At 46.4% G+C, this 21,530-nt stretch overlaps 3 protein-coding genes across 4 annotated transcripts; 1 reads left to right on the top strand and 2 right to left on the bottom strand.

Moving 5' to 3' along the window:
* Positions 1-2,240: 2,240 nt before the first annotated feature.
* On the top strand, positions 2,241-9,990 carry LOC100275036 (AMP deaminase). Of its 2 annotated transcripts, none has more exons than XM_020540386.3 (19): positions 2,241-2,649; positions 3,135-3,316; positions 4,015-4,201; positions 5,613-5,791; positions 5,882-5,933; positions 6,045-6,172; positions 6,766-6,945; positions 7,063-7,130; positions 7,209-7,351; positions 7,445-7,506; positions 7,654-7,767; positions 7,897-8,037; positions 8,143-8,295; positions 8,489-8,542; positions 8,616-8,726; positions 8,827-9,000; positions 9,087-9,167; positions 9,248-9,346; positions 9,600-9,990. In XM_020540386.3, the coding sequence occupies exons 1-19, from the start codon at positions 2,382-2,384 to the stop codon at positions 9,666-9,668; spliced, it is 2,445 nt and encodes an 814-aa protein (XP_020395975.1). In that variant the 5' UTR covers positions 2,241-2,381; the 3' UTR covers positions 9,669-9,990. The 2 variants fall into 2 exon arrangements, with proteins under 2 accessions (XP_020395975.1, NP_001307163.1); NM_001320234.1 differs by having other exon boundaries at positions 2,326-2,646; positions 9,600-9,985.
* Positions 9,991-10,452: 462 nt separating this feature from the next.
* On the bottom strand, positions 10,453-12,860 carry LOC100275422 (uncharacterized). Its single transcript, NM_001149497.3, has 3 exons — positions 11,941-12,860; positions 11,098-11,661; positions 10,453-11,002 (listed from the first exon to the last, which is right to left on the bottom strand). Exons 1-3 carry the CDS (start codon positions 12,588-12,590, stop codon positions 10,627-10,629), a joined length of 1,590 nt encoding a protein of 529 aa, NP_001142969.1. The 5' UTR covers positions 12,591-12,860; the 3' UTR covers positions 10,453-10,626.
* A 3,137-nt stretch (positions 12,861-15,997) lies between these two features.
* LOC103634445 (uncharacterized) lies at positions 15,998-17,866 on the bottom strand. Its single transcript, XM_020541770.1, has 2 exons — positions 16,852-17,866; positions 15,998-16,764 (listed from the first exon to the last, which is right to left on the bottom strand). The coding sequence occupies exons 1-2, from the start codon at positions 17,864-17,866 to the stop codon at positions 15,998-16,000; spliced, it is 1,782 nt and encodes a 593-aa protein (XP_020397359.1).
* Positions 17,867-21,530: the final 3,664 nt, after the last annotated feature.

Here is a 21,530-nt window from a genome sequence, read left to right on the forward strand (position 1 = left end):
TTTTAGACGTCATCGTTTACTATATGGCCGAACCACAGAATAAAATCGTTGTTTTTCTGTGCTATTACTTTACTACGATTTTTCCTCTTCCTAAAATTCTCTATTCTCACTTGTAATATTGCTTTAAATTTACCTCATATCTTGATAGAGTAATCAAGTGAAGGAACTTCTTTCTCTTTCTCTCATCTCAAAACTTAGTTTAATTTGCGCTAACTCTAACTTTTAGACTAAGTTTGTATGTTAAGTCATATTTTGCAGGATCACCTATTCACCCCCGTAGGTGATCTCAGTTTTCAACATGGTAAAGAGAATAAAAAACTAGGTCACCATAACCTTCACTACCACATCACAGAAATGTTTAACCAGATGTTTGGTGCACCAAGCTAAGGAAAAACTAGGTGTAAAGGTGGCAGGGACATACATCTCGGAAAGCCTTAGAATGGATGTTGCAAGTATTAGCGTTCATCACTAGACCAGCAGGGACGGGGGCAACAACTTATGAGATAATGGTCTCATGCTTAATGGTCTGAGGAACAGATGTAGAACAAATTATAACTCCAATGTAAACACGGTGAATTATTATGCTAATATGAACTAAAACATAATTGATTCTGAGTCCGAAGCAATCAACAACTACACTTGTGTCGCATGCCAACGTGTCAGCATTAGGAATGGAACTAAAACAATCTCCAATCCCAGTAAAACCAACAAACTTTAGTTTCTATACAAAACGAAATGCCATTAACTCTACTGCGAATCCGTAAGTGACGTACTTGGGTTCTGATTCTGATAAGATTTGTGAGCATGTATCATGACAGGCTACAAAGAACATGGCTGCGATACCTAAGCCCTAGTTTCTTGCAGATTGTATCCAAAGCCTCTGGCAGCGTTCTATCAGCAAAATATAGGATAAGAGTTCTATACAAGATGCAACCACTATATTAGTGCCATGAAGAGGACAAAACAACTAGAAATTTGTTACTTGTTAGCTCTTTCGAGTAGTTCTTTACCTCCACATATTATGCAACCACTATGTTAGTGCCATGTTTCCAGGGACGGGCCCACTTCAATTCATAGGCATTCAAATGAATACCTAAGTTTTTGTCAAAAAATAAGTATATGTAGTATATAATAAACACATATTGGTTAATTGCCCATACTTCATATGACACATATAGACATAAGCTCTAGTGGTGGAGACAACTAGGGTTCTAATCCCCACACCTTTTTTTTTACCTGCGCGTGAAATTTTCCATTTTTTTGCCTATGCTCGATTTGTGGATGATTGTTTTAGCTTGACATTTAGTCCTTCGCTTTTTCGTTTGTGAGTCTCATATTTAATTCAGCTTTCTTAAAAACTAGAATTCATCTTACAGACTTATACGATATACGATTAGGGTCGATCAGCAATCTCATAGGAATGTTTGTTTATTTCACATGTTGCTATTTGTGTCAATATTTTCTGAAATTATATAAATAGAAACAATGTAATTCTATTATTTTATTCTCCCATTACTTATGAACATTGTTGACTGGTTGCTTTGTTATATTTATTAAAGAAAATTCTTCTTGCAAGCCAAAGATAAAACATCATCGCTCCTTTTCAAAATATGAAGGATAAAAAAACTTGTCATGTAATGTAACTTTCCATATTATTTAAATATTATTATCTTTTATATATTTCAAGTGTTGGCTCTGATAACTAGTATTGAAGAATTATAATTTTTAATCATTTTTTATGCTCATGTAAGAATTAATTTTGTTTAATATATATCAGATGTATACTATAAAATTATTGTTATGTAGTAATATATTTCGGTAGTATTGCTAGGCTTTATATGGTATTATATATATATATATATTTTTGCTACTTACTAATTTCAACTCGCCACTGCATGTATCAGACCCCACCCTGTTCGTCCACGGCCGGTCCTGCCCTACTTTATTGAAGAATGAAAAAAATGGCAATCATTTATATGTAGGTCTGTTCTAGAAACAAAAGAGAATAATCAAACTAAAATAATCTTGTATAAAATTGAAGCTACCGCGTAGATCAAACGCTTTAGTGACAGATCTTTAGATTGACTGATAGAGCTGCTATATGCTATACAGTACAGATTCAATTTGTCAAGCTCTTGCAAACAAGCCTCTAAAATCTTGCAACGTGCCCCCGGCCCCGAGAATGTCTATTCGGTAGCGTACAAAGAGGCGACCCCACCGAGCAAGCAGTGACTGAGGCAGTGCCCCACCTCCCCTGTTTCTCGTATAAAAGAGAGCGGTTTCCCCCCGGCTGCCTTTTCTGCATTCGACGCCGCCGCAGGCCCGCAGCCAGCTCGAGCCCAAAGGAGAGAACCCAGGTTGGCGGCGGCGCTCCGGCGGCGATGGACTCCCCCTACGCTCTCCACCTCGCCATCGCCGCGCTCGTCGGCGCCTCCTTCGCCGCCGCCTCCGCCTACTACATGCACCGCAAGACCCTCGACCAGCTTCTCCGTTTCGCCCGCGACCAGCAGCGCCGCCGCAACCGCCTCCTCCCCGAAGGCGACGAACTGGAGGACGGCGAAGAGGACCCTCCGCCGCACTGGGATCATGATCGCCGCACCCTGCCCATCCCGCCGGGCCTCCCGCCGCTCCACACCGGCCGAGAGGGTTGTAGGCCTCCCGCTCCTTTTACTGTTTCGATTCGATTCGTCATGTTTTTTGGCTCCTAGCTGCACCACCTCATAGTCACGTGTCATGTGATCGGCGCGCTGATGCGTTCTGCTTAAGTTGACCATCAACTTCCTATTGGTAAATGAGATCACACAATGTGCACGATAGTTTGATTTTGTTCAGTGTTGCTTGCTTTGTTCTGGAGAAATAATTGCCGGTCCAAGTTAAGTTGCGATTCAAGTTGGTCGCCTCGCCTACTTACTAGGTGTATGTAGTTTATCCTCATCATGTATGTAATGTAAGCACTGACCAGTGGCTACTTAGGGATTTCTCAACAACAGCAACCACACACACACACAAAAAAAACAGGATTATTTAGGACTTGGAAGATCCTTCATGAAAGCATGGTTTCTAGCACTTAGCATGGCTCTGTAACATGGAACCAGTTATCCTGCTAATGTTTGTCTTTTTCATTTATCTTTCAGGTAGGCCAGTTGTTTCTCCAGGTTCGACTAAAAGAGTTGGACCTATTGTTAGACCGACTACACCCAAATCCTCTGTCCCCACTATCAGTGCATTTGATAGAATTGAAGATTCAGATGACGAGGAGGATCTTGTCCCAGATGCCAAGAATGATACTGCTTACTTGACCCCAAATGGTGCTATTGTAAGTATCAGATCCCTATGCTTACTCTAAACAAGTGATACCAATCTGTCTGCTAGTTCCACTAGATCTGTATCTATCAATTGCATGTATTCTTTGACTTGAGGATCTTCACATTTTGAGCTTTGTTTAGCTAAATGCAATCTGACTCAAAATCTTTGCCATTCCAGGAGGTTCAACTCAGTGTTTGCTGTTTAGGCCTTAGCCTATGTTACACCGGTTATCAAGTAGAGTTTCTTAGTCTATGTTGCAACGCAAGTGACTTATATACTGATCAATTAATACACATATATTCATGTGAGCAGTGAGCATGTTTAGTTGTGTTTGTAGATACGAATCATGGTACCATCTGTCTATCCTGGGTTGGTATACAGCTGCAATAGTATGATTGGATTGTTGCCAAGTTAGTAACTATCGACCATTGAAAAGAGTTACACTGTTCATTTGGAAAAAAAACTAGTTTAAACTGCTTATGACATTATAAATGGAAATTTATTCTGTTTTCTGTAGATGTTGTCTCACTGAAATATGAAATGTTTTTTATGTGCTGTGTAAACTTTGTTGTGCATTTTCTCATGTGCTGCAGTCCAACAATTTTTTTTTCAATGTAGGGGCAATATTCCATTTTCCTTGCAAATGTATCCTACTTACTGGTATTATATACTAACAGTGGCTTCTTTCATTTTTGTTCTTTCTCTCAGGGATCAGATCTCACAGATAAAGCGAGCCAGAATGGGGAATTAACATCAGCACCATCAACGCAGATGATTAGATCCCATAGTGCAACTGGCAGCCTGCATGTACCCCAGCTTAACCCAATAGCAGCTGATATACTTCGAAAGGAGCCTGAACATGAAACCTTCAGTAAAATCAATATCACAGCTGTTGGTATGGGCCACTTCTTTATCTATTTGGCTGCACCTTTTATAGTAACAACATTGCTACTTCCTCATAGTGTTTTTTCTAATTAAAAAAACTCGGCCGATGGGGGAAAGACCGCCCCATGTTATTTCACTAAGAAGAGCTCAACCGGAGCTCAGCCGAGAAAAGCCACGAAAGTTGGGGACCCCTCATACATGGGGATGCCACCCCCTATGGTTCAGGCCTTGATCTGTGCTTTGAGGCCCAACCTTTAGGACCAACCCCTTACACAAAGGCCCACCCACCATAGGTCGGTTTACCCATGCCGACCAAGGGAACCAACCCGAAATTTGTTCCCGCGGAGAGTTGAACCTAGGACCTAAGGAGCGCTACCCAGACCACCTAACCAATTCATAGTTGCTGAGGTGACAAGGCGAGGTAAGGCGACCGACCCCCTTTTTACCTTTTAAGCGACAAGGCGTAAGGCGAGGTGACACCTTAGTAATATATAAAAATAGAAAATAAAACTAGAAAATATAGGAATTGTCTCAAATAGATAGAGACAATAGTAGCAAATAGAGAGGGTGAAAGCAGAAGGAGCAGCCCAGCGCCCCAGCCTAGTGCCCCAGTCCAACAAGGTAGCACGGCTGGACAGCCCAACAAAGAATATCAGCCTAAAGTCTAAGCCTGCAGCCGAATAGCCCAAAGGCCAAACAGGGAGACTATAAAACACAACCCTAAATCCTTCTTCCTTCCACGGCTGGCAGCTCCACCTCCAACAGTTCGACAGGAACTCTATGGAGCAGGGCTGACGCTCACCACGGAGCCCAGAGGGAAGTTGGAGGGGAGCTTCTCCCGCGTTGGCCGCCCGTCGCTGGAGGAGCCGCCTAGAGAGGCGTAGCGCAGCGGCCCCCGCCGGAAAACCGCTGCCGCCGTTGGAGATCCGGACTCCGGAGCACTTCCAACGCATAGCCACTTAAGGTACCCAGCCCTACATCTGTTCATGGCGTCTGCAGAGCGATGCCTTAGAGACGCTCTAGGTGCCAAGGCGACGCCTTGCGGTCTAAAGCGGACACCTTAGTCACGGACGTAAAGCGAGGCGGACGCCTTGCCCCTAATCCTCGCATTACCGCTTAAGCGACGCCTTAACAACTATGAACCAATTAGCTAAAGGATAATAAATGAACTAACATGTTCAGCTCATATGCTTTTTTACTCTGCATACATACCTGTGTCCTTTTTTGGGTGGTGGTGGTGTGGTTTCATAGGTTACGATTGGGAGGTCACTTCTATTCACTGTGAGGTCGAGCGCTGCAATGTATTTTATTCTATGGATTATTGAATTCACTCAGTAACCACTATATATCCTTTTGTTGCCCGTGCCCTGTTTTAGTTGCTTTTTGCCATTAATTTTACACTCTCTTCTCACCCCTCCCAGAGACTCCTTCTCCTGATGAAATTGAGGCATACAAAGTTCTTCAGAAATGCCTTGAGCTGCGTCAGAGGTACATATTCAGAGAAGAAGTTGCTCCTTGGGAAAAAGAGATCATAACTGATCCTAGTACTCCAAAGCCTAATCCAAATCCGTTCAGTTATGAACATCAGGCTAAAACCGATGTAAGTGCAGCTCTTCAGATATGAACATGTTGACTAGACGGATATCATTTAAGATGATTTTCTTTTCCCTGATTAATTTCTTTCTTTCAGCACCATTTCGAAATGGTTGATGGCGTCATTCATGTGTACCCCAATAAAGATTGTGAGTAATAAAGGAATTCCATATCTTTTAGTTTCTATACATCTCTACCTTCATGTGATGATGACTTGGTTTAGGGTATACTGATTATTATCTTTGTCTATGTCATTACAGCTAAAGAAAGACTCTATCCAGTTGCCGATGCAACTACCTTCTTTACTGATATGCACTACGTCCTTCGTGTGTTGGCTGCTGGGGATATCCGAACCGTGTGTCATCACCGTTTAAATCTTCTAGAGCAAGTAATTTTTTTATGTTATGTTCTTTTTAACTGTGTGTTCTTTCTGCATGAGTATAAAGGAAAAATGTTGTCCTAATGACAGCCTGTTCATCGAAGCATGCAATGGTCTCTGTTGATTCATTTGTATATGATGTGTGCCACTTTGGTTGCTTGCCTTGCTTGGCCAGGCAACAATTCAGGCCTTCAATTTATAGTGTTGGCTGCCTGGATTTGTTGCCTGGCAGGCATTTGCCTACCAAGGTTCAATCCGAACAGGCTCTATAAGTCTATAGTCCTTTTCTTTTACTGAAAGCTGAGGGAGTTACTCACAGTGAGAGTCTTCCGTACCGTACTGAAGAAAACCAGCAAAATATTTACAAAGAGACAAGTTAAAGGGGGCTACTAAAACAAAGCAATAACAAGGTTATGAATGGGGATACTAGGAATATGCATCCACATACAAGCTAGCTTGATTCATAAATCTTACTAAGGTTGATGTCATATAGCGGATGTGTCCCAGACCTGGCTCTCAAGCTTGGTTGATTCATAAATCTTACTGAATAATATGGTGCATGCATATATTGACTCTTGCTTATGTTGACTCGTGTATGTCAGAAATTTAATCTTCACTTGATGGTCAATACGGATAGAGAACTGCTTGCTCAGAAAGCTGCACCTCACCGGGACTTCTACAATGTTAGGAAGGTTGATACTCATGTTCATCACTCAGCATGCATGAACCAGAAGCACCTGTTGAGATTTATCAAGTCTAAGTTGAGGAAGGAACCTGATGAGGTACATCCACTTTTTTTGTTTCTGAACTTCTCTTATTGTCTCAGGTTATGTCTAATAGTTCTTCACCTGAGATCCGATGTTCTGCGTCTGACTTGACTCCGACATTGGAATTTATAGGTTGTAATCTTTAGAGATGGGACCTATTTGACTCTTAAGGAGGTTTTTGAGAGTTTGGATTTGACAGGGTAACTTCTAGATTTGACTTTTCTTCTGTAAGTCTTCCAGATACCAGTTTTGACATGACTCATTGATTTCTCTGCCAGGTATGACCTCAATGTTGATCTCTTAGATGTTCATGCTGATAAGAGTACATTTCATCGTTTTGACAAGTTCAATCTGAAATATAATCCATGTGGTCAATCTCGCCTGAGGGAGATATTTTTAAAGCAGGATAATCTTATTCAAGGTGCAAATATTTTATGTAGATGTCTTTCTGTCTCAATTGTGCAATTGTTATTTACATGCAGCATTTATCTCATGGTCAATGTAAACCTGACAGGTCGCTTCCTTGCTGAGCTGACAAAAGAAGTATTTTCTGACCTTGAAGCAAGTAAATATCAGGTGTGTTATTCTTTCATAACTTGTTTTCTACGTGCTGGAACTAGTTCTTCTGATTTCTTATCTTTCTAGTATGCTATCTTATGGATTCTAGCTATTCATTTTTCTAGAAAGGACCCAACTAATGATTCTTGCAATTGCCTTTATCAGATGGCTGAGTATCGGATATCTATTTATGGGAGGAAGAAAAGCGAATGGGACCAAATGGCAAGTTGGATAGTGAACAATGAATTATATAGCGAGAATGTTGTTTGGTTAATTCAGGTTGATAGCCCTGTCCCCCTTCTTTTGTTCAAGTGTGTTCAATAACCAAATGTGAAACTCTGGCTAGCCCACAATGTAACAAGAGTATAATTTCTGTGCTTTATTATTTGTTTCATTTTTTGTCTTCAGATTCCTCGGATATACAATGTATACAGGGAGATGGGCACAATCAATTCTTTCCAAAACCTCCTTGACAATATTTTTCTCCCTCTTTATGAAGTAACTGTTGACCCAGCTTCACATCCTCAGCTCCATGTTTTCTTAAAACAGGTAAGTGGAAATACTTGTATGTTCCACTGAATGGGGTTGTTTCCAACTGATATTTGTTATATTTTGTTAGGCATTATTTGCATCATTTTCCTTTATTTACTTCAGGTTGTTGGGTTGGATTTGGTGGATGATGAAAGCAAACCTGAAAGACGCCCAACAAAACACATGCCAACACCTGAGCAATGGACTAATATTTTCAATCCAGCCTATGCGTATTATGTGTACTATTGCTATGCCAATCTGTATACACTGAACAAGGTACATCTTTTTGTGCATGAAGTTCTTCATCATGTGCTCATTTTAGGATAAGTAACACATAAAATCTTCTGAAAAAAAGATAATAGTGCGTGTTTTTTTTTCATAAAATAAATTTTAGCTTGCAGTTAGCTTCTTGTTCAACATTCATCTGGTTAAATTACAATGGTTAATTTGAAATTTGTTGAGAGCGCAGCTTCGTGAGTCCAAGGGCATGACAACAATCAAACTTCGTCCACACTGTGGGGAGGTTAGTGCCTAACATAAACTATAAATCTCCAGGTCGAACTTGAACTTGGTGAACTTATTGTTGTTATCTTCAGGCTGGTGATATCGATCACCTTGCTGCAGCATTTCTTACTTCACATAACATTGCTCATGGGGTGAACCTAAAGAAATCCCCTGTACTTCAGTACCTGTATTATCTTGCTCAGGTTAGTAATAGTATTTTTTGTGTTGATTGAACATCCATTGGATTTTCATATAGTTGCTTGAGAGGGACTAATTAATTATATTTTGTCCGGCTGTGTTCAGATTGGTCTAGCAATGTCTCCCTTAAGTAACAACTCACTGTTTATCGACTATCATCGGAACCCTTTCCCAACATTTTTCTTAAGGGGTCTTAACGTGTCTCTTTCGACTGACGACCCTCTACAAATTCACCTGACGAAGGAACCTTTGGTTGAAGAATACAGTGTTGCTGCTTCAGTAATGCCCCTATCTCTATCTCTGTCATGTGTTTTCCCAATCCCACCCAGAGGTTCTTAGTCTGGATTGCTTGTTGCTCTTGGCAGCTTTGGAAGCTGAGCTCATGTGACTTGTGTGAAATCGCTAGAAATTCTGTCTACCAGTCCGGATTCTCTCACAGGCTCAAGGTATAAACTAGTGGTTTATGTGGCCATTTGTTGTGTGGGTCATGGATGGATTTTCTAACACTGTCTGGTGTCTGCTCTAGTCTCACTGGATCGGGAGAAACTACTACAGAAGGGGTCCGGAGGGCAATGACATCCACCAGACAAATGTTCCTCACATCAGGGTTGAATTTCGACACACTGTATGTACCTCTGTACTGTATTTAAATAATGTATCTTAGTGTGCCTTTTCTGTTAGGTGTTGTTTGGTTCACGGAATATCATGTAAATGGTAATAAGTTTGAATAGACTGGAATCAATTTCTAGCGTACTATCCGATTATGATTAAAATTAAACAAATATGATTTAATGTTATCAGTTATCCAATTTAGTACAAATATATGAACCAAACTGCACCTTAATGTTTTTATCTTCTCCCCTTACCCTCGACTGCAGATCTGGAAAGAAGAAATGGAGCTGATACATTTTGGAAATGTTAACCTACCCGAAGAAGTTGACAGGTGAAGAGCAGGGGAATTGCAGTGAAGTCTGGCGGTGGCGGCAAGGGGACGAGAGAATGTGTCAACACGAGAGACTCGTTTGCTTGCAGAGGAGGTATCATGACAATGGATGTCGCCAAGTCCTCCGTGTCGACCATATATATATGAAGAATAATAAGAAAACACAAATACCCAAGTATTTAGAAGCGTTGAATCCAGATGTGGCATGAGGTCGGAGCCAACGTGTACTTGCATACGTTACGTTTATATACATGTACTGCTCTGCTGTAATGGTGTTTCGACGAATGTGTCTTGTCATTAATGTTTTGTTAGGCTCGTTCCAGGCTTCTGCTGATATATACGTTACGTTCAGGCCCGAACTAGGTTTGGGTTTTCGCTTTCGCTACTCGTAGGAAATGTTTAAGTACCGGACTTCATGCTATAGGGATACTAGCTCAGATGGCTCAGATTTTATGTCCAGCCCTATTATTTATAGATCAGATTCTAGTTTTTCTTTTTTTAAAAAAATAGTGTTTTTGAATATTTGGACTTCAAAACGGTTAGCTCGTAGGCGTAGACCAATAGAAATGTGCCATGTCGTTAAAGATGGTATGTATCGACTGATTCGAATTGATTGATTGATTCGCATGGCACGGGCAAGGTTTGTGGGAATGGATGGAGATGCATGGACACGACTCGCCATCTGTTTGTTGCTTGCCGGACCACAGTTTCTTGATTGGTAATCATCATGGTTATCTCTCTCTCTCTCAACACTAAAAATGAAAAAGTAATTGGTACTGCTAGTCAAAATTAAATCAGGGATGTTTTTTATAGAAATTACAAGAGAAGACCTGCATGCATTTGTCAAAATGAAACGAAGATCTACAGCAGCAGCAGTAGTAATAGGTATCCAGGGTGGGTGGGTGGTCTAGGGAGAGGAGTTGAAAGGAAGCGCTTGACATTGTGAGGCTGGGCAAAAATGGTTAGTGATCCTGGGCGGACGAGGAGAGCGAGAGGATGTGCGCGTAGAGGAAGTGGTTCCAGGTGTCGGGGAGTCCCGGGAGGCACCAGTGGATGCAGTCGGCGTAGGTCTTGGGGTCGGCCTGCTGCTCCGGTGTGAGCAGCTTCCCCTGCCGCAGCGTGTGCACGGAGGTGTGCGCGTCCTTGCGCAGCTCCGACAGCCCCGTGATGTCGACGAAGTGCACCGGCACGCGGCGGAGGTAGCGCGCCAGCACCCCGCGCGCCACGCCGTGCAGGCGCCAATCCGTGCCGATGTCCAGTCGCCCCGTCCGGTTGTTGCTGATGGGCTGCGTCTCCATGGCGCACTTGATGCCGCCGTCGTTACCCCACGCCCACGGCCTGCAATCCCAAATTCCAAACCTGACGCTGGTGAGCAGACCAGCAGTCAACACACGAGGAAAGGACTAGGAGGTAAAAAAAACTAAAGAGATTACGTGACGTGGTTGGGCGACATGCCCATGAAGAAGACTCTTGTTCGGTTGGGGTCGATGTGGCGGTCCACCCACCTGGCCCACGTCTTGAGCACCTCCCGGTACGCCACCGGCCGGTCCACAAGGGCGTACTTGCTCCACCTCACCCCCTCCTCCTCCTTTTCAAGCTGATGCTGATGACGGCGAATGACTTTCATCTCGAATGTGTTGAGCCACCAGATGTATGAGTTGAAGACGAGGTAGTCCACGCCCTTCCAGTTCTTGGCGTGCTTGGCGATGGCGCGCCAGGCGATGACACGGTTCATGACGCTGTGCGCCTGCGGGTCATCCGAGTTGGACTCCACCAGGAAGGGCGCCCAGTAGAACTCCACGGTGGCGTTGTAATCATGCGCCGTGAACACGTTGAGCGATCCGTTGTTGACGAACTTGTGCAGCGTCTTGTGGCCCCAGGGCACCACAGACTGCACCAGGCACACCATGGACTCCCACTGGTTGCGGTTCAGCGAGTCACCCACGAACATGAGCCGCTTGTTGCGCAGCCGCTCAAGCAGCAACCGAGCATCGTACCTGGACCAATCACATCACAAATCATCGATCTATTCCACCCCCAATCCCATAGTCGGATGCAGGTAATAAATGGAGGGGGAAAAATGGCTGTGTCGGTGGATCAGGATTAGCAGCTAGCTGCAATGCAACATTCCTGGTGGAGTAGTTGCTAGCGCAGCAGGAGACTCCAGATCTCAAATCTACTTGCATTGCATTCTGACTGACGGAGCGACGAATTACTATTACTACTACTACTAAACACAAATGGAGGAGCAGGAGCAGGAGCAGTAAATACCCTACCTGGGCAGGTCGCATCCATCGGGCTGCCACCGCCACTTCTGGTACGAGTCGTCGCGGCGGCCGTTGCGCATGCACGTCACCTGCTCCGTCAGGAACTCGCACTCCGACTCGCGGTACAGCGGCGCCTGCTCGCCGGCCGCGTCGAACGTCCACCGACCCCGGTACAGGTCGCACCCGGCAACCTGGGGAGGAGGCGGCGGCGGTGGCGGTGGCTTCTGGGTTTGCTCCTCCTCCTGCTGCTGCTGCTTCTGCCTTCCCTTAGTATTCTCCACGAGTTCCTCCTCCGCCAGCGCCACCACGGGGATGGGGATGGGGAGGGTCAGGGGCTTCTGCTTCTGCTCCGCTTCCGTACGATCTCCAACCTCCCGCTCCTCAGCTTCCACCCCCTGGTGCGCCGCCTCCTGCAGCACCCTTAGGTCGGGTGACCTCGCCCGCCCGGAGACGCCTACCTCAGCGGCGTCGGCTGTTGTTGCTGAGCTGGAGGAGCCGGAGGCCGCCTTCACCACGTCCTCGTTGTACAGGAAGGTGGCGACGAGGAAGATGGAGACGACGAGGCCCGCGAGCGACAGCCGCGCCGTGGGCCTGCGCGCGGCCGGCTGCTTGGCGGCCGGCGGCGCCGCGGCGGAAGCGGGCTTGCGCCGGTGCTGCATCGCATCCGAGGGCCGATGATGTGATCTGATTCTGATCTGATGGATCTCCGTCCGCGCACCTCCCTGCCCACCCCAGCCTCTATCTATGCTTGCCTGCTTCGCTGGGGCTGGGGGGCTGGAGTAGGACTAGCACGCAGCAGCGGAGCAGCCAGCACCAGCAGGGATCCAAACCCCCTAGCTAGCTAGCAACTCCTCGACCTAAACCGAGAGCAGCGCAGAGAGAGAGAGAGAGAGAGAGAGAGAGAGAGAGGAGAGTCGAGAGGAAAAGACGCGGGGATGAGATGGGCGCAACGGCAGGGGATGGGGATGGAGACGGAGACGGAGACGGAGTCCCAGTCCCAGGCAAGGAAACAGGAAGATTCCTCTCTCCCTCCTCCCTCTGTCTCCCTCTCCCTTGTGTGCTACCTGCTCCGCACACGTCTAACCCTGCGCTGCGAGACTAGTCAAGCAAACATAGTATTTCCTCTCTCATTGATGACACCATCCAAATTTCTTTTTATTACACCTTGTTCTCTTATTTCTGGATTAGATGGTATCGAAAAAAAATTAAAAGAAGTTTGACTTGTTTGAATTAAACTTACTCAATTCACATGGATTGGGAGCTAACCGAATAAACCTTAAATAATTAGATGGCAACGAAGAATTTCCTAGAGAGGTTGAGCCCTCATGCCGTCTTTGTGGGGGAGAAAAATCTCGTCTTACTAGAAATGATTTTCCTCATCCTCGTCCCCAGCGGTGATTTCCCTCTCACCGCTGGGTACTCTAGTAATGAGTGGGATTAGAGTGGATTGAAATGTATTGAGATAGTATTTGATTTATTGGGGATTTACACCCTCTCCAATCCCTCTAAAACACTCTAATCCCAAAGTATCTAAACTAGGCCTCACGGGGATCCTCGTACCTAGTTGCACCGTGTGGGGATCCACGTACCCGATTGCAATGGGAGTGTGAGCGTCCATGCCGAGGGTGAAGTAGAGCAGATGGAGACTAGAGACCTGGTCACTTGGATCTGGACGACAGTGCGGAGGTCGAAGGGCCTCCACACGCGACTGCTCACCTCTATTGATTGTCGGTACTGATCCTCTGAGAGATCGAGTCTGATGTCCGCCTCTGGTACTCCACCTCCTAGCCCGAGCGGTTGCTCCAGGTGGGTGGTGCTTGAAAAGAAAATGGTCTCAACATTTCTTATAATCGATTTGTTGTTTGACGTCCATCACAAAATATATGAACTAACTAGTTTGTGTAATTGATATTTCTCTCAGGTGCATAAAGTTCAACATAAACATACAAATAAAAAGAGTTGAAGGAATTCTATATAGTTTGGAGCATTCAAGATTGGGCGTAGCTAGTGGCGCACCAAATATCGTCCCCTGTGCTAAATCGTAAACGTTTATGAAAATCACCAAGTTAGTGACTAGTGACATAATTTATTTTTGAAATATAAAATACTACACCTGTCCAAAATATTGTTGGAAGGCTTGTTTACGATTACACGTATACATCGGAGTCTATTTTCAATAATTTATAATATGGAAATCTCGAAATTAATTTAATTTACAAAACTAGGGGCTTAAATGAAAATGTGCTTCTTCTACCTTGAGCCCTTGCTTGTGCGCAGGGGACTCAGCGCGCGGGGGGGGGGGGGGGGGAGGAACGTGCGCGCAGGCCGCGGACGGTCCGATGGCTTGGGGCGCGGCCGAGCGGTGCGGGCGGACGGTCCGGGCACGGGCGCGGATGGCGAGGCTCTGGCGGTCGGCGGTTCGACGAGGGAGAGAGAGTGAGAGAATGAGAGCGAGCTCGGGGAGGGAGAGAGGAGATCGGGCCGGTCCTATTTATATAGAGATAGGAGGAGAGGGAGAGCCGAGGAGGGAGTAACGGCGCCGACGGCTTTAAAACCATTAATGGTGGCTGGTTTCTTCGATAATGAAGAGAGAACGTGGGGAGGGAGAGAAGTAAACGATAGTGGTTTCCGACTTGGGGAAGGCGAACGGACGCGGCGCGGGAGGCGGCAGTGGCGCCAAGCTAAGGGGAAAGGCCGCGGGGGCCAGGTTGAGGCCACTTGGCATCATTATGCATTCTTCAACCTATAGGTGCCCAAATGGGCGACCCGGTATGAGCCTAAACAATAATTATATATACGATATAACAAAAATTTCCTAGTCTAAACAATAAGGGCCGGTTTGGTAACAATGAAATTAGGACTTGTTCATTTTGCTTCCAAACCATGTGGACTGGGTGGTTTTAAAATCCAAGCAAATTAAAATCTTTCATAATTTTTTTTCAATTCCATCTAATTCATGTGAGATGGGAATAAACGAACAAGCCTTTAAATAGGTCGTGCCTTATGCCGGCCAGCTAGACACAATCCATTTGATCATTTATAGTATAATATCTCCTTTCTCACTATCCTTGATTTCGTGAGCGTGAAAAAAGCTAAGAAAAAAATTTATCTTGTCTGACCCCACACCATATATCTCGTCTTTCGCACTCAACTAATCTATGAGTTTAGATCGTGTTAAAATAACTATTTAATTTAAATAATGTCTGCCTATTTGATATATAGAAAACATAGCTATACACGTAGTTAAATTTACATGACAAAGTGTATCTGCACATAGTGCTGGGAATTGGGCCGGGCCAGGCCAGCCCGGCCCAAGCCCATTGTACTTCGTGCCAAACGGGTTCGGGCCGGCAAAGCCCAAAAGATCTTTGGGTCATGCTGTGCCAGCCCGAAGTGTAAAAACAGTGGCCCAGCTTGGCCCTAAACCACGTCGTGCCTTCTTTAGACCGTGCCGGCCCAAGCCCGGCCCGTATTTTTGACCACATAAAATCAAAATATTACAACCATATAAAGTTTATAGCTTACTAAATTAAAGATATTAAACAATTTTAACATTATTTGACCACATAAACTCCAAATATAACAAAAATATAAAGTCGATATCTTACTAAATTAAAGAAATTAAACAGATTGGACTTAATTGTGCCGTGCTGGCCCAAGCCCGGCCCATCTATGCGGGCCGTGCCGGGGGCCCGACGAGCCGAAAATTGAGGCCCGACCTAAGCCCGCCTTTGTACTGTGCTAGCCTGGCTCATATTATTTTGTGTAGTGCCGTGCTTTGGGTTCCTATTTTCGGGCCGTGCTCGTGCTGGCCCGAAAAGGCTGGCCCATATTCTCAGCACTATCTGCACAGGACACAAGACACGGGAGTAGTGTTGATGTCAATATCATTGCCAACGGTTATCATCACCATTTACAAAAATAGCGAGTACATGACATATAAGAAACAACACAGCAACGGTAACCACATATGTGAAAAATAATGAGCACATCGCAACCTGAGCCTGGGAGTTGTTAGGGGTGACTCCATCCTACTGGATCAGCTGATCCTAATCGAAAAATGAAGCTAAGCAAGCAGAGTCTTTTGGCACATGGTGGTTCCCTTGAAGCTCAGGATGGCGTGCTCTACGGCCATCTCCATCACGTCCGAGCGGGTCATGGCGTGGAAGCCCAGGGAGGCGGTCCACATGGGCATCAGCTCCGGCACGGCGGGCAGCACCAGCCTGCGGACGCCCACCTGACGGAGCATCTTCTCCAGCTCCGTCACGAGGAGGCGGCACATCCCCTGCCGTCGGTGCGCGAAGCGAGTACCCACCAGAGGCAGCTCCGCCACCTGGTTCCCAAACACCCGCAGCGTGCCCACGTTGATGAGCTCGCCGGCTTTCTCCAGGCCCACCACGTAGTACCCGCGGAAGTTGAGGCGGCGCAGACCCGACTCTTGGTTGAAGACGATGTCGGCGGCGAGGTCAGTCTGCGTGCGGGGCTCCACCATGTCGTCGAAGCACTCGTGGAGCACGTCCAAAGCCGCGCACAACTGCCCGTGATCTGCGGCGTCCTCCTCCTCATGCTGCCATCTCGTGATTCGTGTGACCGTGGACATGTACCGCCGCCGCCGCAGGGTGCTGAGTGATACGCCCTCTACTGTAGTGGGGATGGATCTTGCCCTGGACGACGCAACAAGGGCTTGCAGATGCTGAAACACCTCGCCACATTCAGGACTGCAAAGCCACGGCCGCCATTCTTCTTCTGGTCCCTCTGATTCTGATAGTCGGCGGCACCACTCCGCTGCGCTTTCTTCCTCGGAACCTCCTCGTCTCATGCATCCCACATGATCTGTTTATTTATTTATTTATATACGTTAATTAGGAGGTACACTGTACACACTATTATAGTAGAAGAGAAGAGAAGAATACGACTTACATTCTCGCTCGCATTGCTCGCAGTAGATGATTGTCTTGTCCGTGAACCCCTCAGCGGTATCATCATCCAAGTCGCTGCCGCCGCACACGCCGCATCTGCACAACGGGCAGCACCAGTCGCCCTCCGGAGTGGCCTGCAGCCCAACGCAGGCGTGGTGGAACGCCGACGGGCACTTGTCACAGAGCAGCAGCTCTCCGCTGTCGATGCAGACGGAGCACACTGAGTCGCCCTCCTCCTCGCTGCATTTCTCCTTCACCCTCATCACGCTGCCATTCCTGTTCCTGTTAGCCGCAGCAGCGCCGACGTCGTCGCGCCTCATGAGCTCCATCAAGCACAGCGACAGGGACCTGCCATCCTCGACGAACACACGTGCCCAGGCCTCACGGCGGTCGTCGGTGCCGATCCCCCCGGTGGCGTGCGCCTCCAACTCCGCCACCGTGAAGGTCTTGTTGCAGCACTTGCATCTGATGATCCCCTCGCCGGTGATGAACCCGTACTTGCACGCCGGTTGACCGTCCCTCACCGCCCAGTACGTCACATTGCCCCTCGGCGCCAGGATGCCGCTGTCGATGAGCACGGACAGGAGCGTCCGCGAGCGATGCTGTGGCTGGCACACCGATGCCGTGCCCGTGCCCGTGCTGTTGGGCCGCAGGACCGGCGCTTGGTCCTCCCTCCTGCTCCTGGTCAGGGTGGTCGTGGTGATGGATTTCTTCGTCACCTGGGTGCCATCGGCGCGCACCATCTCCTTCTTCCTGATGGTGGTGCATCTATTCATTGTCACGTCCTTCACGGCGTCGTCGCCGATCAGTTCGGACAGTTCCCTTTTCTTGCCCGTTGGACGCACAGCACGCAGCACGGTGGCAGGAGTCGCATGCACCCGTCCATCAATCTTGTTGCCGTTGGAAGCCGAGGCCTTCGCCATGAAGGCCTGACAGGCGGTGTGGAGAGAGATATAGGATCGTCCGGTGGGCGCCTTGTAGCGCAGCTCCTCCCTGCCGCTGCTCTTGAGCTTCATCCAGGTCGTCCATCCGGACGCCTGGAGGCGCTTCTTGACTCTAAGGCGCAGACGCTTCGCCCTGTTAGGATTTATGGGCTTGGCCCAATTAAGTTATTCAAATAAATCCCAGGAAAATCTCAAAAGCCCATATAAGTGGATGGCAAAGGGATAGGTGGAACCAATAGCACCATATTGCTAGCTCTTGTGGAGTAGAGCTAACTTAAATATGGAAGCCACACTCACTCACCAAGTCATGGATGAGAGGAGAGAGTGTGGAGAGCCACGCGCGCGCGCGCGCTCGCTCGCCTCGCCTGGGCGGGGCGGGGCGGGGCGAAGGGCGCGGGCGCACGACATGCGCGTGAATGGTCCGCCGAAATCCGGCCCCTCGCCTTGCGGGGGCGCGGCTACCTTTTGCCGTTTGATTTTTTGGTTTCTTGGCTGTTACGCTTATCCTAACCGATCGCTATAAAATCTCAACTGATTGCGAGATTTTCGTGGGCGGATAAGCACAGGGGGTCGCAGACTTGGCCCTATAAAAGGAGCCCGGCAGCCAGCCTCCAAATCATCCCCAGATCCCAGTTCGCTTTCGCCTCTCTTCATAGCTGAGCCGCCTTTTAGTTCCCTTCGTCCCGACCGCAGAGGTGCATCTGCGATCAGGAGAGCAGGTCTCCGGAACCCTTCGTCTTCTAGATCCTGCACCGGGAGAGGGCGAATAAGGTTTTTGGAAAGCGTCTTCACGCGACTGCTCGTGATCTGCTGACCTCGTCGACCCAGCTGATCCTGGCGCGCGCCAACAATCAGTAAGTCTAATCAGTACGCATCATCTGATTTGGCTTTTATTTCAGTTCTTCTGATTTGGTCATGATTTATATTCGGAATTTAATTTGGAATTTGTCTAATTATTCAACAATCCAAAAACCTTATTGTAGACAATTTCCTAGTTTTTCTATGGCTGCTTTTGCCGATGCGCTCAAGCCAGAAAAGTTCAATGGTATGCACTTTAAAAGATGGCAAGTCAAGGCCACGCTCTGGCTTACTGCTATGAATGTCTTCCATGTTAGTAAAGGCAGACCTGAGGGTCCACTGACTCCTGAACAGGAGAAAGAGTACGACCATGTCAATACTATGTTCACGGGAGCCGTTCTTAGCGCCCTTGTTGACCGTTTGGTTGATGCGAATATGCAGTATACAGACGGGAAACAGTTGTGGGATGCACTTACTACTAAGTATGGTGCATCAGATGCTGGCAGTGACCTGTATATCATGGAGAGCTTTCATGATTATAAGATGGTTGATAATCGCTCTATTGTAGAGCAAGCTCATGAAATACAGTGTATAGCCAAGGAGCTCGACCACCTTAAGATAGTCCTTCCTGACCGATTTGTGGCCGGGTGCATTATTGCAAAGTTGCCTTCTACATGGAGGAACTTCGCCACAGCTCTAAAACATTAGAGACAGGAGATATCAGTCGAAAATCTGATAGCGTCTCTGGATGTTGAGGAGAAAGCTCGGGCTAAGGACACGGGATCTAAAGGAGGCGAGGGCCACTCCAGCGCCAACATGGTTCAGAAGAACCACAACAAGGGCAAAGGGAAGCCAAAATCTAACAAGCCCAATAAAACTACCAACTTCAAGAAGAAGAAGAACAAGGCTGAATTGACATGTTTCGCATGTGGCGAGGCGGGTCATTTTGCCAAGGATTGTCCTGATCGAGCGGATCGCCGTGGCAAAAAGGGCAATGTCAACACAGTGATCGCTAGCAATGAGGAAGACAAAGGGTATGGTAATCTACCTTTCATCTTCTCAGTATTTCAATCACCTAGTTGGTGGCTTGATACTGGTGCTAATGTTCATGTGTGTTCTGACATTAACTTGTTCTCTTCTTATCAGGGCGCCCGGGATTCTTCCGTGCTAATGGGGAATGGGTCACATGCTTCTGTTCATGGCACTGGCACGGTGGATCTGAAGTTTACTTCGGGAAAGATCGTGCAGCTGAAGAACGTGCATCATGTCCCTTCTATACACAAGAATCTCGTTAGCGGAACCCTTCTATGTAGAGATGGGTTCAAGGTAGTTTTGGAGTCCAATAAATTAGTTGTGTCCAAGTCTGGACAATTTATTGGTAAAGGCTATGATTGCGGAGGCTTGTTCCGCTTTTCTTTGTTAGATTTTAATAATAAGTCTGTGAACCATATTTGTGCTAATGTTGATGATCTTGCGAGTATTTGGCATTCTCGTTTGTGTCATATTAATTTTGGCTCTATGTCTCGGCTTGCAACCATGAGTTTAATTCCGAATATCACCATAGTCAAAGGTTCTAAGTGCCATAGTTGTGTGCAGTCGAAGCAACCTCGAAAGCCTCATAAGGCTGCTGAGGAGAGACACCTGGCACCACTAGAACTCATACATTCTGATCTTTGTGAGATGAATGGTGTGTTGACAAAAGGTGGTAAGAGATACTTCATGACATTGATTGATGATGCGTCTAGATTTTGCTATGTATACTTGCTAAAAACTAAAGATGAGGCTTTAGACTACTTTAAAATCTATAAGGCTGAGGTTGAAAACCAACTAGAGAGAAAGATCAAACGTCTTAGATCAGATCGTGGTGGTGAGTTCTTTCCCAAAGTCTTTGACGATTTCTGTGCAGAACATGGCATTATTCATGAGAGGACTCCTCCCTATTCACCCGAGTCAAACGGGATTGCTGAAAGGAAAAACCGTACGTTGACTGACCTGGTGAATGCCATGTTAGACACTTCTGGTTTATCTAAGGCATGGTGGGGGGAGGCAGTCCTGACTTCATGTCATGTTCTGAATAGAATTCCTATGGGCAAAGAAGAGAAAACCCCTTATGAGAAGTGGGTTGGGAGAAAACCATCACTTTCATACTTGCGCACTTGGGGGTGCATGGAGAAAGTCAATGTACCAATTAATAAAAAACGCAAGCTTGGTCCAAGGACAGTGGATTGTGTCTTTCTTGGATATGCTTCGTGTAGCATAGCATATAGATTTTTAGTAGTTAAATCTGAAGTTCCTGATGTGTATGTTGATACTATTATGGAATCACGTGATGCTACTTTCTTTGAGCATATATTTCCAATGAAAGACATTCATAGCAATTCTAGATACTCTTCTGAGATAATTCCTGAACATAATACACCTATTGAGAGTTTTGAACAGCCACATGAAATTGTCCTAGAGGAGGATGACAATGATGCTCCTAAAAGGAGCAAGAGACAAAGGGTTGAAAAATCCTTTGGTAATGATTTCATTGTGTACCTTGTGGACGATACTCCTACTACCATTGCAGAAGCATTTGCATCTCCAGATGCAGATGATTGGAAAGAAGCAGTTCATAATGAGATGGACTCTATTCTTTCAAATGGTACGTGGGAAGTCACTGATCGACCCTATGGATGCAAACCCGTGGGTTGTAAGTGGGTGTTTAAAAAGAAGCTCAAGCCTGATGGTACAATTGAAAAGTACAAGGCTAGGCTTGTGGCTAAAGGCTATACTCAGAAAGAAGGAGAAGACTTCTTTGATACTTACTCACCTGTTGCTAGAATGACCACTATTCGAGTACTACTTTCTTTGGCTGCCTCGTATGGTCTCCTTGTTCATCAGATGGATGTAAAGACAGCTTTTCTTAATGGAGAGCTGGACGAGGAAATCTATATGG

This window comes from Zea mays, chromosome 7 (genome assembly GCF_902167145.1).
Source record: "Zea mays cultivar B73 chromosome 7, Zm-B73-REFERENCE-NAM-5.0, whole genome shotgun sequence".
Lineage (NCBI taxonomy): Eukaryota > Viridiplantae > Streptophyta > Magnoliopsida > Poales > Poaceae > Zea > Zea mays.